General features: G+C 45.9%; 1 protein-coding gene across 1 annotated transcript in view; it reads left to right on the top strand.

Annotated features, from left to right (window-relative positions):
- Positions 1–13,494, top strand: part of KCNH6 (potassium voltage-gated channel subfamily H member 6) — a 108,971-nt gene that overhangs the window by 23,750 nt on the left and 71,727 nt on the right. Inside the window, exon 2 of the mRNA XM_054993502.1 lies at positions 5,584–5,814. Coding sequence (XP_054849477.1) covers positions 5,584–5,814 — 231 coding nt within the window. The remainder of the gene's footprint in view (positions 1–5,583; positions 5,815–13,494) is intronic.

Here is a 13,494-nt window from a genome sequence, read left to right as displayed (position 1 = left end):
TATTACTTCTGTTCCCATTCATTTTAACTTGTTTTCATTTCCAGCAGTTTCAATGGGAAGCACATTTCAGGATGTCACTATCTGTTTCCCATCCAATGGGAGGCTGACCCTTCGGTGACAGGATCATCTGTGCCCAATTCCAGGCAGTTTGGAGGAAGCCCTCCCCCTGTTTTGTAGGCCTTTATATAGGCAGTGCAAAGTGCTATAAGTGCAGTCAAAGAATCAATATATACAATCATTAAACAGTAATACAAACATTCAACTATAATACATAAATATAAATATTAATAAATACTATTATTTCATCCGGTATCTGATGCTGATGTACAAAACTGATGGAATTATCTTGGAATTATCCACACCCTACAGATTATTGGCCATGTCTGTTTTGCATAGCAATGCTTTTTCAAGGGCTGGCAATAAATGTACACATTCATTCCTCTGTATCACGTTTCCATCAGACCCAGTCGGCTACTCTCTCCAGCGAATAATCATTTCTGGGTCAGAAATGATTTTGCACTTTCTTATAAAATTGAGAAAATATATGCTTGGTTGATATATCTTTTGCCAGGAGTTCGTAATAATATAGTGAGCTGGATTACTCCTAGGTTATACCCTTTGGTTGTGTTGTGTCTTTACATAGGCAGAGCAGACTCATGGAGGCACTTGGCACTCCTTAAAAGCAGCTAGCTTGGCAGAGTGTGCAGAGCAGGTAAAATGGGCAATCAGAAGGCCTCAAACTGATTGGCATGGCTGAAAGGCAGAGGCTGAAGAAACAGCTCTACAGAGTTGGCATTTGGAACTTCCAAACTGGACAAGGAAGGCTGTGTGGGATGGCACTGAGAAGAAGCCAATGGTAGCAAGGTCCAGCCACTCTGTCATGCTTTAGAGGCAGGGGAGCACTCATGAGAGTCGGCATAGCATAGTGGATAGAGTGTCGGGCTAGGATCTGGGTTCAAATCCCAACTTTCCCGGTAGAAGGTGACCTTAGGCCAGTCATGTTCTCTCAGCCTAACCTCCCTCACAAAGCTGCTGTTGTGAGAAAACGGAACAGAGGAGAATGATGTTCTAAGCCACTTTGAATTCCCATTGATGAGAAAAGTGGGATATAAATACATAAATGCATCACTCAGCACCCACCTGATGCTGCTGCAGAAAGAGAACCCAAACTCCAATTGGGGAGCTTTTACCCTCCGTGCCCCTCTGCCAGTTCTGTGGTAGGTGCAAGCAAACTGTCTGCCCCCTTCAGTAATGCCAGCTGGTTTATTTGAGGATGAGGAGGCTTGGGCCTGCTTCACTCATTTTCCTTTGTTTCTATAGGAATTCATAGACAATAAAAACACAATGGGATTGTTAGTAGTACTAAACCAGGAGGATCGTCACCGTTCTACTGGGCTGCCAGTGCTGAACACAAGCCACACACTGCTGCCATCGCCCCTCACCCCCTGCATGAGTGTTATAAACATATTAAAATGAATACAGTAAACAAAGACAGCCTCTTCCCTCTCCAGTGCTGCTTGGAATGATCCTGAAGCAGTGGTTTCCTATGCCTTTGTCAAAGAAGTTCCTTTTCCCTCTCTCTGCCCCCTGCCTTCTTTTTGGGAAGTTCCTTGCAGAACAGCTGTGTGGTCTGCCTACCCTGGGATTGCACCAAAGAACGCAGGTCTGTCGTGGAGATTGCAGTATGGTGCAAGCAGGCTGTGCGGGAGCTGCAATGTGCCGCCTCCAGCAATCACAGATTATCATGCAAGCTGGTGCACCGTGGCAGAAGCCACCTGAGCCACAGACTCCAGGGGGAGCAGGACTTGGGAAGCAGGCAGTACATTCAGCTGAAGCTGGAGTGCAGCATTTCGCAGTGCCAACCAGGCCATCCAGGCAACGTTCAGCTGGGCATTAAGACTGCTGAGGCTGTGCTGAGCAGGTTGGGGATGGCTGCTGTAGCAAAGGCTGAGAGCCAAGCTACAAGTGATGCCTGTCACAGGTTGGACACTTGTCAGCTTCCCTCAAGTTTTGATAGGAAATGTAGGCATCCTGGTCTTGCAGCTTGGCTCTCCATTTAATTGAAGTTTACAGAAACTGCCCCTCCCCCCACACCCAGCAGAGAGGAAGGGGGGCTCCTTGAAAGAGCCCAACGCCTGAACTCCCCTTCCAACCACATGTTCTCCCTCCCATAGACTGCCACTCTGTAAACTTCAATTAAATGGAGAGTCAAGTTGCAAGACCAGGACACCTACATTTCCCATCAAAACTTGAGGGAAGCTGACAAGTGTCCAACCTGTGTCAGGCATCACTAGTAGCTTGGCCCTGAGTGTGGCTGAGGCACTACTGGTGAGTGTCAGGCCCACTGAAGAGTTCTGCTGAGAACAGGTAGGAGGGCTCAGGATAGCAGCCCACCTGGGACAGCCCTCTTGGTCCCAGGTGGTGCCCTGGGCTGGCTTGGCTGGATGTGAACAAAGCTGTGACAGAAAAGATGCTGCCCTGGTAGCACTGGGGAGCTTAAAAAGAGTTCTGAGCCTGAGAGAAGGCGGCCCAATGGCTCAGGACAGACCTCAGAGGGGCCAACAGGGAGAAAAGTAAAGATCTTCTAGGCTTGCCCACCTCAAGGTGGGACCTGGAAATCTCCCAGAAATACAGCTAATCTTCAGATGGTATAGATCCGTGCCCCTAGAGCAAATAGCTGATTTGGAGGGCGGGCTCTACGGCATCACATCCTGCTGAGCTTTCTTCCCCACAAAACCCTGTCCTCCCCAAGCTCTACCCTCCAATCTCCAGGAATTTCTCCACCCAGAGCTGGCAACCGCACTCCCCAGCTTGGCTGCAGACAGAGCTTTCTTCTGGAGGCTCTGCCTGCAGCCACCCCCACCCCACCCCGTTTCCCCTTTAACTTGGAGCAAAGGAGGGGTTTCCTTTGCTCCACCCTAAAATCTCCACAAAACTGGGAACATCCCACTGGCCAATGGGGCAACATCCGCTTGTGAAAGCTCCATTGGTAAGTTGATGTGGGTCCCCTGGGGTTGGCGAGAAGCTTTCTAAACTCAAAAAAGAAATCATGGAGCGGCAGGGCTTATAGCCTGCCATGTTTCAAAGAGCTCTCCTGGCTGACTGCTTGCTTCCAGACACAATTCAAAATACTGGGCACTGCCAATAAAGCCATGCACAGGCCCTCAGAGCCCTGGTCCCAAACTGCCTATTCCCCCACAAACTTGCTCAGCAGTTAAGATCAGAAGAGGGAGGGGGCATCGGGGACAGGGTGTTTGTTTGTTTTTTTAAAAAAAATTATTATTCATTTCAAGTGTTTTCCTGTTGAAGCTCTGGTACTCTGGAACACCTTCTGTCTCCCCGTACAAATGTGTTTTATTTTCTGTATCAGGCAAAGACTTTATTTTCCTAGCTCTTCTGTTTATTGTTCTGCCAGATTTGTTCTTGCCACTCCCTCTCTGCAGTTTTTAAACTACTGTGTTATCCTTGCTAGCTGTAGGTAGAGAGTGGCGGGGTTTTCATGGCAAGAGACTAACAGAGGTGGTTTGCCATTGCCTGCCTCAGCAACCGTCAGCTTCATTGGAGGTCTTCCATCCAATTACTAATCAAGGCCGACTCTGCTTAGCTTCTGAGATCTGATGAGATCAAGCTCACCTAGGCTATCCAGGACAGGGCATCTTTGCTAGCTACCTGCTCTTTTATTGCTGATTTTAAAATTTAGATTATTGCTGCTTTTATTTGTGCTTATCTACTTCATTTCCATTGCCGCTTTTCATGACCTTGTTTGCCACTTCTGTTTATTTTAATGCTTCTGATGTTTTATTCTTTTGTTGTTGCTTTTGAAGGGATGCATAAGCTTTGGGATTGTGTGGGACACGGATATTTTAACTGCATGGGCAAGCCTTTCTGTGAGTAGGGTCATAGATCCAGAGGAGTTAGCCATGTTACAGCGCAATCCTATGGAGAGTTACTCCAGTCTAAGCCTATTGAAGTCAATGGGCTTAGACTGGAGTAACTCTCCATAGGATTGCACTGTTAGTCTGTAGTAGCAAAATAGAAAAGAGTCCAGTAACACCTTTAAGACTAGCCAACTTTACTGTAGCATAAGCTTTCGAGAATCACAGTTCTCTTCTTCCATGCATCTGACAAAGAGAACTGTGATTCTCGAAAGCTTATGCTCCAGTAAAGTTGGTTAGTCTTAAAGGTGCTACTGGACTCTTTTCTGTGAGCAGGGTGTGAAAGATGAGCCACAGGATCCCAGCTGAGCTCTGCTTCTCCCCTGCAACACTCTGGCTTCTTGCCGCCTCCCTCCTTGGGCTGATGGTTTTCCAACAGCACAAGGATTTTACCACCAGTAGCTGGTTTAATGGAATAAAAACATTGTTACACTGGAGAAGATTCACTATATGAGCATGTTATTACCTCCCCAGAGAATTTACTAGTGGTCCTGCCCTGCCTAATGAATATGACTTCAAGGACTGGCTTACAGTTAGGATCAGAATCTTTCTGCAAATCTACCGATGCATTCAATACAAAACAATCAAAATAGCCTTTACATGTAGTTCCTTTCCTGAGAAACCAGGCAAAAGATGGGGAGATTAGCGCAAGATATTGAGAGATCATGTATGAGTGGCAGAGTCCGCCTTTGATTATCATAGAAGGATGTTACTGATAAAGAAGTTATATGATATGATTCTGCAGATATCTGGGTGCTTCTGCTGAATTAAGGGCCAAGACAGCATATACAAATGCACTTGAGCATTCTTGAAAGGGTGAGTAGATTCATGTTCCAAAAACGTTTCTGTGAGTGGGGCATGGTTTTGTGTAGAGTCATAACAAGTCAATGCACATGGTCAGGACAGGAGGGAGAGGACAATTCAGGAAAGAATGAATTTGTCCGGGTTTCAGCCAGTGTTTGCCCAGCAGTTGTTCTTTGCTGCAGGCATGTTGGTCTGAGTGCATCGAGGAGGTGATTAAACTACAAATCAAAGAAACTGCCATTGTGCGCTCTGACAGTTACCCTGCTTCTCCGTGCAAGATGTTGCTGAAACGTAGAGATAGGACAGGCACTTGCAGCTTAAAATGCCTCGTAAAATATGGAACATCTGGTGCATAGAAAAAAGTGCCAAAAGATCAAGGCAGGTAGAAAGTGGCTGAGAGCTACTGTTCCTGCCTTAAAAGAGGAGATACTGGTTTGTCTAACAATGAGGAAGAAGTCCTTGGTCAGTTGCTTCCACTGGCAAACAACTTGCCTGTGTGTGCTGCTGGAAAGAGATCATTTGCCGTTTTCACACACCCCTGTAACCCTCCAGAAAATCACGCAAAACTCACAGCACGAAGCATCTTCCTAGCACAATTTCCCATCACAATCCCATTTAATGGCACGATGATGTCAGAAATCGCACCATTAAATGGGATCATGATGGGAAACCGCACTAGGAAGAAGCTTTGTGCCTAGAGTTTTGCATGATTTTCCGGAGGTTATGGGCATGTGAAAATGGTCCCTTCCCATTGCTCTAATGGTCAGTTACTCCCACCCACATTGTATTGGACCAGTCAATGGTTTAATGGGTAACCTTTGGACTTTCTCTCATTTTCCCCAAGACCGCAAGTTCCTCATTGCCAATGCACAGATGGAGAACTGTGCCATCATTTACTGCAACGATGGTTTCTGTGAGATGTTCGGATATTCCCGGGTGGAGGTAATGCAACGCCCCTGCACCTGTGATTTCCTCACTGGGCCTGATACGACACATCACTCCATCGCACAGCTGGGGCAAGCATTGCTGGGATCAGAGGAGTGTAAACTGGAGATACTCTACTACAGGAAAGACAGTAAGTAATTTGACTGACCTGACTCGTTCCTTGTGCTATTGATTGTGATCCAGTCAAATGAAAAGGCTTTTTCTCCTCAGATTCCTGTGTGTACTCATGCATTTTGTACTAGCCTAAGAAGCAGTAGTGATTCTCTCTTGCACTAGCAGATTTCCTTCTTGCCACCCATCTAGGAAGGTGACACTTCTGAATGAGCTCGGGTGGTGGTGGGGTGATGCAATCCTTACAGGTAGCGATCCTGGCAAGCCAAAGATGATGGAATGAAAGGATGCATGGACAGGTAAAAGGGAGCTGTAAACAAGGTTCTGGGTGTCACAGAAAGAGGGAGCTACCAGAAGAGTGGTACCCAACTCATGCTTTATTGCAATGGTATTCCGTGCCAATATGTTGCTGGCCAGACTGCAATCCTGTGTATTGTCTCCTTCAAATAAGCCAGATAGGACTATGACAGTGGAACTCACTAGAAGCCACTAGAAGTGGCAGTGAGAGAAGATGCTGAAGGTTGCTGGGACATGTAAAGACAAATCCAGGACTACAGAGCAAAATCATGGCAGCAGAAATGTAAAAAAATGAGATCCATATCATGAGCATCACTGATTAGCAAGGATGTACCTATCTTCTTCCAAGGATGGGCAGAGGTGAAAGTAACTTAAAATGCTTACTAGTCCTGTCTCTCTTAAGGGGCTCGAAGCAGAAGATGGGAGATATCATTTTGGTCGCTGTCTTACTCGTACTCCAAACCAGCTGCGCTGGCTTATTTTGACACTGAAGCAGGTGCCTGGCACTCTTTAGTAGGTTCTTATCAAGGATAGGAATGTCTTCTGTTATTGGAAGATGATTTGAGGGTTGAGTAATTCAGCCCAGGAATCTCTTTCTCTCTACAGTTCTCTGGCAGGTTCAAGAAGTCTATCATGTCTGATTTTACAATCCTGGCCCACTGCATATCAAGTACCACTATTGCTATTGTACTCCCAGCCTGTGATTATCCATCCCTTTCATAATATAATAGAGGGGAAAGATATTGACTGGAAGCCCGAAGTCCAACAGTGGGTCCAGAACCAGCTCCGGACCATCACCCTGCCTGCTGTTGATGGCTCACTGGCTTGCAGGGACACTGCCTGGCCTTTGTAGCCCCCTGGAGGCCAAACAGTTGCTTTCTCTGGGCAGGAGGCAAATATTTTGAAGCCCACTTAGAGCCAAGCTACAAGTGATGCCTGACACAGGTTGGACACTTGTCAGCTTCCCTCAAGTTTTGATGGGAAATGTAGGCATCCAGGTCTTGCAGCTTGGCTCTCCATTACAGCTGCAAGACCAGGATGCCTACATTTCCCATCAAAACTTGAGGGAAGCTGACAAGTGTCCAACCTGTGTCAGGCGTCACTTGTAGCTTGGCTCTGAGATGTATGCTGAGATGTTGCCTGTGGGTATATCTTCCTCTGGTGAAAGTTTTGGCTGCAGGATCAGTTTCCACTGGACACATTTGACTAAAAACTGGAATACAGAAAAAAGGAGTCCACAGCAAATCCCAAATCAGTGCAGATTCCACATTCCAAACAAGCTGTTCTACTTGAGCAGCTCTTTCCAGCACACTTCAAGCCCATTCAGAAATTCATTTCTGCTCCATTCCCTCTCTACAGTCTGGAAGTGACTGTAGCATAGTGGTTAAGTGGTTGGGCTGCAAATCAGCACTCTGCTGGTTCAAATCTCATTGCTGCAAGGGCTAAGCAGGTGGCCTTGGGTAAGCCACTTCTCTCAGCCCAATGCTGACGTCACTTCCAGGTGCATGGGGAGTGATGCCAGTGCATCAGGATGTTGCCCATTGCCCCTACATTTTACCTCCATTTTCCTCCTACTGCCCAGCTGAGTGGTGGTGAGAAGCACCTGCTGGCAGCAGGGGAACACGGTTAGCCTAGGTGGTATAAAAAGGGTTAGGGTGCAGGGTGAGCCCAGAAACAGACATGTGTTAGCTACATGCTCTGAGCTGCTCAAAACTCCTCTGAGTATTCAATGCACTGCACACACATTTCTTACCCACACTTGGAAGCCAAGAAGCTCAGAGTGCCATCAAGTGAACGTTTGTTCTGCACTTTGGGTGAAATCAGGTGTCTTTGGGAAAGGCCGTGGCTCAGTGGTAGAGCCTCTGCTTTGCATGCTCAGGGTCCCAGATCCAATCCCCAGCAACTCCAGTTAAAAGGATCAGGTGGCAGGTGATATGAGAGACCTCTGCCTGAGGCCCTGGGAAGCTGCTGTCACTGTGAGTAGCCGATACTGGCCTTGATTCAGTAGTCTGATTCAGTATAAGGCAGCTTCATGTGTGTGTCCAAAGCTACATCTTCCATCTTCATGAATGACCCACAACCTATGCTGGACAATTATTCTTCTCTCTCATAAGCATAGGGAGGCAGACTTTTCTTGCCCACAGACAGCCCCCTAACCTTAAACAACTTTTCATTCACTATAATACCCTAACATGGACACAGACTGTGGGACCTGCAATAAACCAAGATGCCAACCTTGTTCCCTCATATACTCCAGCAGCACAATCACTGGACCTGACAACCCCAGCCATACCATCTCAGGTTAATTAACTTGCTCATCATCCAGTGTTATGTATCAAGTGTCAGAAAAGCCTTTGTTTCCTAATAATATACTTCCATTCTGACCTGGAAGGCTTGCATTAAAGGCTCTGCCAAGAAATTGGAGGTTTCTGTCTTTTGAAAGCTTGCCTGTCAGTCTGGATATATAGTGCTGTTTAGCTCCCAGGGCACCTCCAGGTTGGACTGTTTGCCAAGAGGTTGTGAATCTCTAGAACAGATGTATGGCTTCGACCCAGCTGGTCTCCCTAATTTCTTGCTTTCACATAGTTGCAGGCAGATTCACAAAAGGGGGAGAGAGGTAGCTCACATCAAACCTCATTCCCATATATGACAACTATTGCTGATCAAAGGCATGCAAGATGTTTTGAAAGTATCTCTTTATGCCTCACTTACAGGGAAGGAGTGCAATGGAGGGAAGTATATAAGCAGCTAGTTTAATGTTCCTAGGATATTTTTATGCAGCTGTGAATTTGCTGTTTCTCCTCTGTTCAGAAAAGGTGTTGGGAAAGTTACTGATAATGAACTTCCGCTGTGCTGTCATGTTGGGAACGATTAACTATTCCAAAAGATACGTATTTTAATACAACTTCTGTTCAATCAGTTGTTTTCAGATTTCTTTTCAGGTTGAAAACATGGGATTGTGAACAGATTTGTGAGAAGAATTGAGCATATTAAACAAAGAAAGGAGTGTGTGCTTTGGGGGGCAGGGGGATCCCAGACTAAAAGAGAGCCAGTTTGGTGTAGTGGTTAAAAGCGTGAGATTCTAATCTGGAGAACCAAGTTTGATTCCCCACTCCTCTACTTGAAGCCAGCTGGGTGACCTTGGGTCAGTCACAGCTCTCTCAGAACTCTCTCAGCCCCACCCACCTCACAGGGTGTTTTGTTGTTGTGGGGATAATAATGACATACTTCGTAAACCGCTCTGAGTGGGTGTTAAGTCATCCTGAAGGGCAGTATATACATCTATTATTATTATTATTATTATTATTATTATTATTATTATTATTATTATTATTATTATTATTATTATACAACCCAGGATTTTGTCTACAACCATCCTTCCTCTTGACCCCATACTTGGAGGCTTCCATCACACACCACCTCCCACAATCATACCCACCAGCCATCTTTTCCTGGATCCTGGTAGCCCTGTCACTGCCCCCTCTCCAACACAATCCCATATTTGTCCTCAGATCTACTTCTTCTGGCTTCAAATTGAACCCAGCTAACCATAGCAGGAGAAGGCCTGGTCATCCATGTGGCTCACGTTGTCTTAGTATCCCAATCCTCACTGAGTCGCCTATTGATAAATCTAAGACTCCACAAAAGCGACTGATCGCCACCGAATTATCAGAAAACTATGTGCTTCTCTTCTACTCCATCTCACATTAGACATGTTATAGCATGGTCAGTATTTATATTGCCCAGAGAGGTCTTGTTTGTGCCAGTTATAAGACAGAAGGAATGCAACTGGTCAGTGTGTGTGTGAGCGAGGATGGCTCATTATTGCCATGATGTGCTGGGACATCAAAGTAGCCAATTGCCTGAACCCGTCTGCCAATCCAGCAGTAACAATCTGCACAAGCCACACTGAAATGAACAGAAGGATGCCCAGGAGGCGAGTTGCGTTCTCGCGCACCTCCTACTCTTCTTACGGAAATGATGGATCTTTCACTAATCTGTAGCAAATAGATTTTCACACCTCATCCTCCTTTATGTTGGTCACTCAGAAGCCAGACAGCCTTTCTACTCCGTGGCCCTTTGAGATAAGAGGACTGCTGTATCCTAAACAAGTGTGTGCATATGTGTGCACGGGCCATCAAGTTGTAATCAAGTTATGGTGACATCAGAAAGGGGCTTTCAAGGGAAATGAGAAGCAGAGGTGGCTTGCCAGTGCCTTCCTCTGCAGGGTCTTCCTTGGTGGTTGCCCATTCTGAGAGCTGACAAGATCGGATTATACCATGTCGCCTTCCCTCCCTATCCTAAGCAAATATCCTGCAGAAAAATACGGTAGGCACTAAGAGCATCCATCTATTGGTTTCATTGCATATTGAAAAGCTGCCATTTGGTTTTGTTGGAACTATCCCTAACACAGGTGACACTTGTCAAGGACCCTTTGATTGGATGCTTAAGGTTTATAGCTGTGACGAACAGAGTTGACTGCTGCACCAGCATAACATTGCAAAATATGAGAGAGAAAAAACCAACTCTGCAGGAAGGTTACAGTTGTTTAGATGGTGGAGAGGTGGGGGGCTACAAAAGGCTCAGTGTCCAGTTGTGGTATATATTCATAAGACATAGTTGTCTTCATTAAATGCCACTCTTATCAACATCCATCTAAAATGGCAAGACACCTGCACAACTACAAGACACTCCATTTCTTAAAGAAAGAAATGGAACGTTCTGAAAGTGAACAAGAATATCTTTGTCACTTTGGACATTGTTTCTTTTTCAACCAAAAGAGCTGCAAAATGGGAAACAGCCCCATTTAAAGAGAGGACATGTCCCGATTACATTCAACGGTGTCCATGGGGCAAGCTTAATCCTATCTGGAACTTCCTTTCCTTGATGCCACTGGGACAGGCACCCTTCCCCTGTCATGTGTTATATAACACCGCTATAGATTTAGCTTGTCTTGCTATGAGACTGTGCAGATTAAATAGCATAGGAGGCCAAGAGAAACAGGGAGGGAAAGATTTTACAATAGTGCCAAGAGGTGGATTAATAGTTCCCCTTTTAATATTCATAGCCCCATGTCCAGCTTCTGGAACCCCCAGCCTCCCTGATTATTATTTTAATACTGATGAGACAGATAAATACAGTGCCCTGAATCCTGCTGAGTAAGTGGGGTAGGAAAGGAGGGGCGGGAGCTCCACTGTCGTGGTAGTTTATGCTATTAAATGCTAAATGCTTGTCGTTTTATCAAGGTCAGGTAAAAGAGGAGGGGGTGGGAATGCAATCCTCCTATTTATCCCCTGTAGAGCAGACAGAAAGCAATCCCAGCTGACTCGTTTGACATGCAGTGTATAGCAGAGTGTCTCATTCTGTGGTCATAGCTTTAAATGAACTCATAGCTTTAAATGGCCAAACAATTAATTGAGGTCAACGAGCCAGATTCCAAATGCCCAATTAGGATTGACTGATATAACCATCAGGTGCTCAGATCCCATGTTCTCACTGGGGTGATGTTTCAGGTAGAATCGTGAAAAAGGAGGAGAGATGGCAACTTCGAACTGAACTGGAGTTGATTTTTATTGAACATAACAAGCAGAAAGGAAAAGCTACATAACTTACCTTTGGGAATATACCAAAATTAACAAGCACACAAATGCAAATCACACCAATTGAGGAATAAACAATCAACAAGCAATTAAAACAGTTGGTAGTGGTAGCCATCCCGTTTAAGTTAGATGTATTCACTCAGGGCAAGTCCAAAATGCAGTCCATAAAGAATGTGTTTGCAGTGTCCTCAAGAAAGAGGAAAAAAGCAGAAGAGGGAGTAGGGGAGGAAAAGGAAGAGAGGATAGTTTGTGTGGAGGGGTATGGATTGGGGAGGTAGGAGTTTGAAGCTCCGCTAAGTGGGACTCGGAGGAAAGAGGCCAGAGGAGATAATGTGGGAGGCGGGGCTCAGGTGAGGGAGACTGGAGAGTGAAGGAAGGAGTTGCAGACATAGAATCATAGAATCATATGGCTGGAAGGGACCTCCAGGGTCATCTAGTCCAATTCCCTGCACAATGCTGGAAATTCACAACTATCTCCCCCACCCCACCCCACCCCCAGTGACCTCTGCTCCATGCCCAGAAGATGGCAAAACACCATCAGGATCCCTAGCCAAACTGGCCTGGAGAAAACGGCTACATGACCCCAAGACGGCAATTGGCATTACCCTGGGCATGTAAGAAGGGGCCACGAGAACTAAGCTCTGGAGTGAGGAAGAGCAGTTCATATGCTTCCTGACCCTGCAGTGCACACGTGGCTCAAAGTTCTGGAGTGCTGAGGGAATGATCTGGGCATAATGGAACCTTTTCCTGTCATAGTGGTGGAGGGACAGCCTGGACCTCTGGGTGAGTCTTCAAGAGTCCAGATGGACAGTTCAGGGGTGGTTTCTCTTTGGTTGCTCTGGGCCCTGGGATCCAGGGATGGCCTGGAAGGTTAAAATGGCCCTGGAGCAAGCCACGCTAAGTGGCCCTTGCTGCAAAATAAGCTTGTACTACAGGTCCAGGCAGCTTGGCCACACAAAAAATGAGCATTGACTCGCCGTGGCTTTTCCCTCAAGAAGGCAGAGGTGCAGGAGGAGGCAGGTGATGGGATGACACCAGGTGTCATTGCCACCAAAGGTCCAAGTTAAGTGCCGCTCCCCCCAAGGCAGTGGTAGAGATGCTGGGGTGTAGATCTGCATGATCCTTGCCTCCAGTGGCTCCATTGGACAGTGGCCCATCAGGAAATTTTCCTGTAAGTCCAATGGCCAGTCTGCCCCTGCTAGGAACTTAGGGAAATTGGCTCATAGCTGAGAGGATCTGAGGATAACACTGAGATTGGTCATGAAAACAGGCTCTGTAAGAAAACTGAGAGGTTTTCAGTGTTGGAAGCCTAAGAAAAAGTGTTAAAAATATAAATATAAATGAAAAAAACTCTGTTGTAGTTAATCTGCACTGATTTTCTAAGCTGCAACGGATCATGCTATTATGGATTGTCAAATCAGGAACAACTTCTGCATTGAAGTGAAGAGGAGATGTAGCGCCTTCTCTCCATGTGGTGTTATGTGCCAGACGACAGGTTATGTGGGTAGAAAGCTGTGATGATGTGAATTTCAGATACGAAGTAAATACAAACAAAAAAGAGAAGGGAGCAGAACAGAGAGTGAATTTTCAGTAGGAGTCTGCATGGATGTTTTCATTCAGCAAACTTGTTTTACAAATAAAATAAAATTTACTTTACTCAGAAAATCAGTCCCGTATAATTCCCTGGGAAGCATCCTTAAATTTGCATTTGGGGGGGCTGTAGCTGGTGCACATTCAGGGAGAACATTGACAGCAGATTTACGACAATGTCATCTGAATGCCTCTGTATGCACAAAGGAAAG

This window comes from Eublepharis macularius, chromosome 12 (assembly GCF_028583425.1).
Source record: "Eublepharis macularius isolate TG4126 chromosome 12, MPM_Emac_v1.0, whole genome shotgun sequence".
Taxonomy (NCBI): Eukaryota; Metazoa; Chordata; class Lepidosauria; order Squamata; family Eublepharidae; genus Eublepharis; species Eublepharis macularius.
The sequence above is the reverse complement of the archived record's forward strand: the minus strand, read 5'-3'. Positions and strand labels throughout refer to the sequence as shown.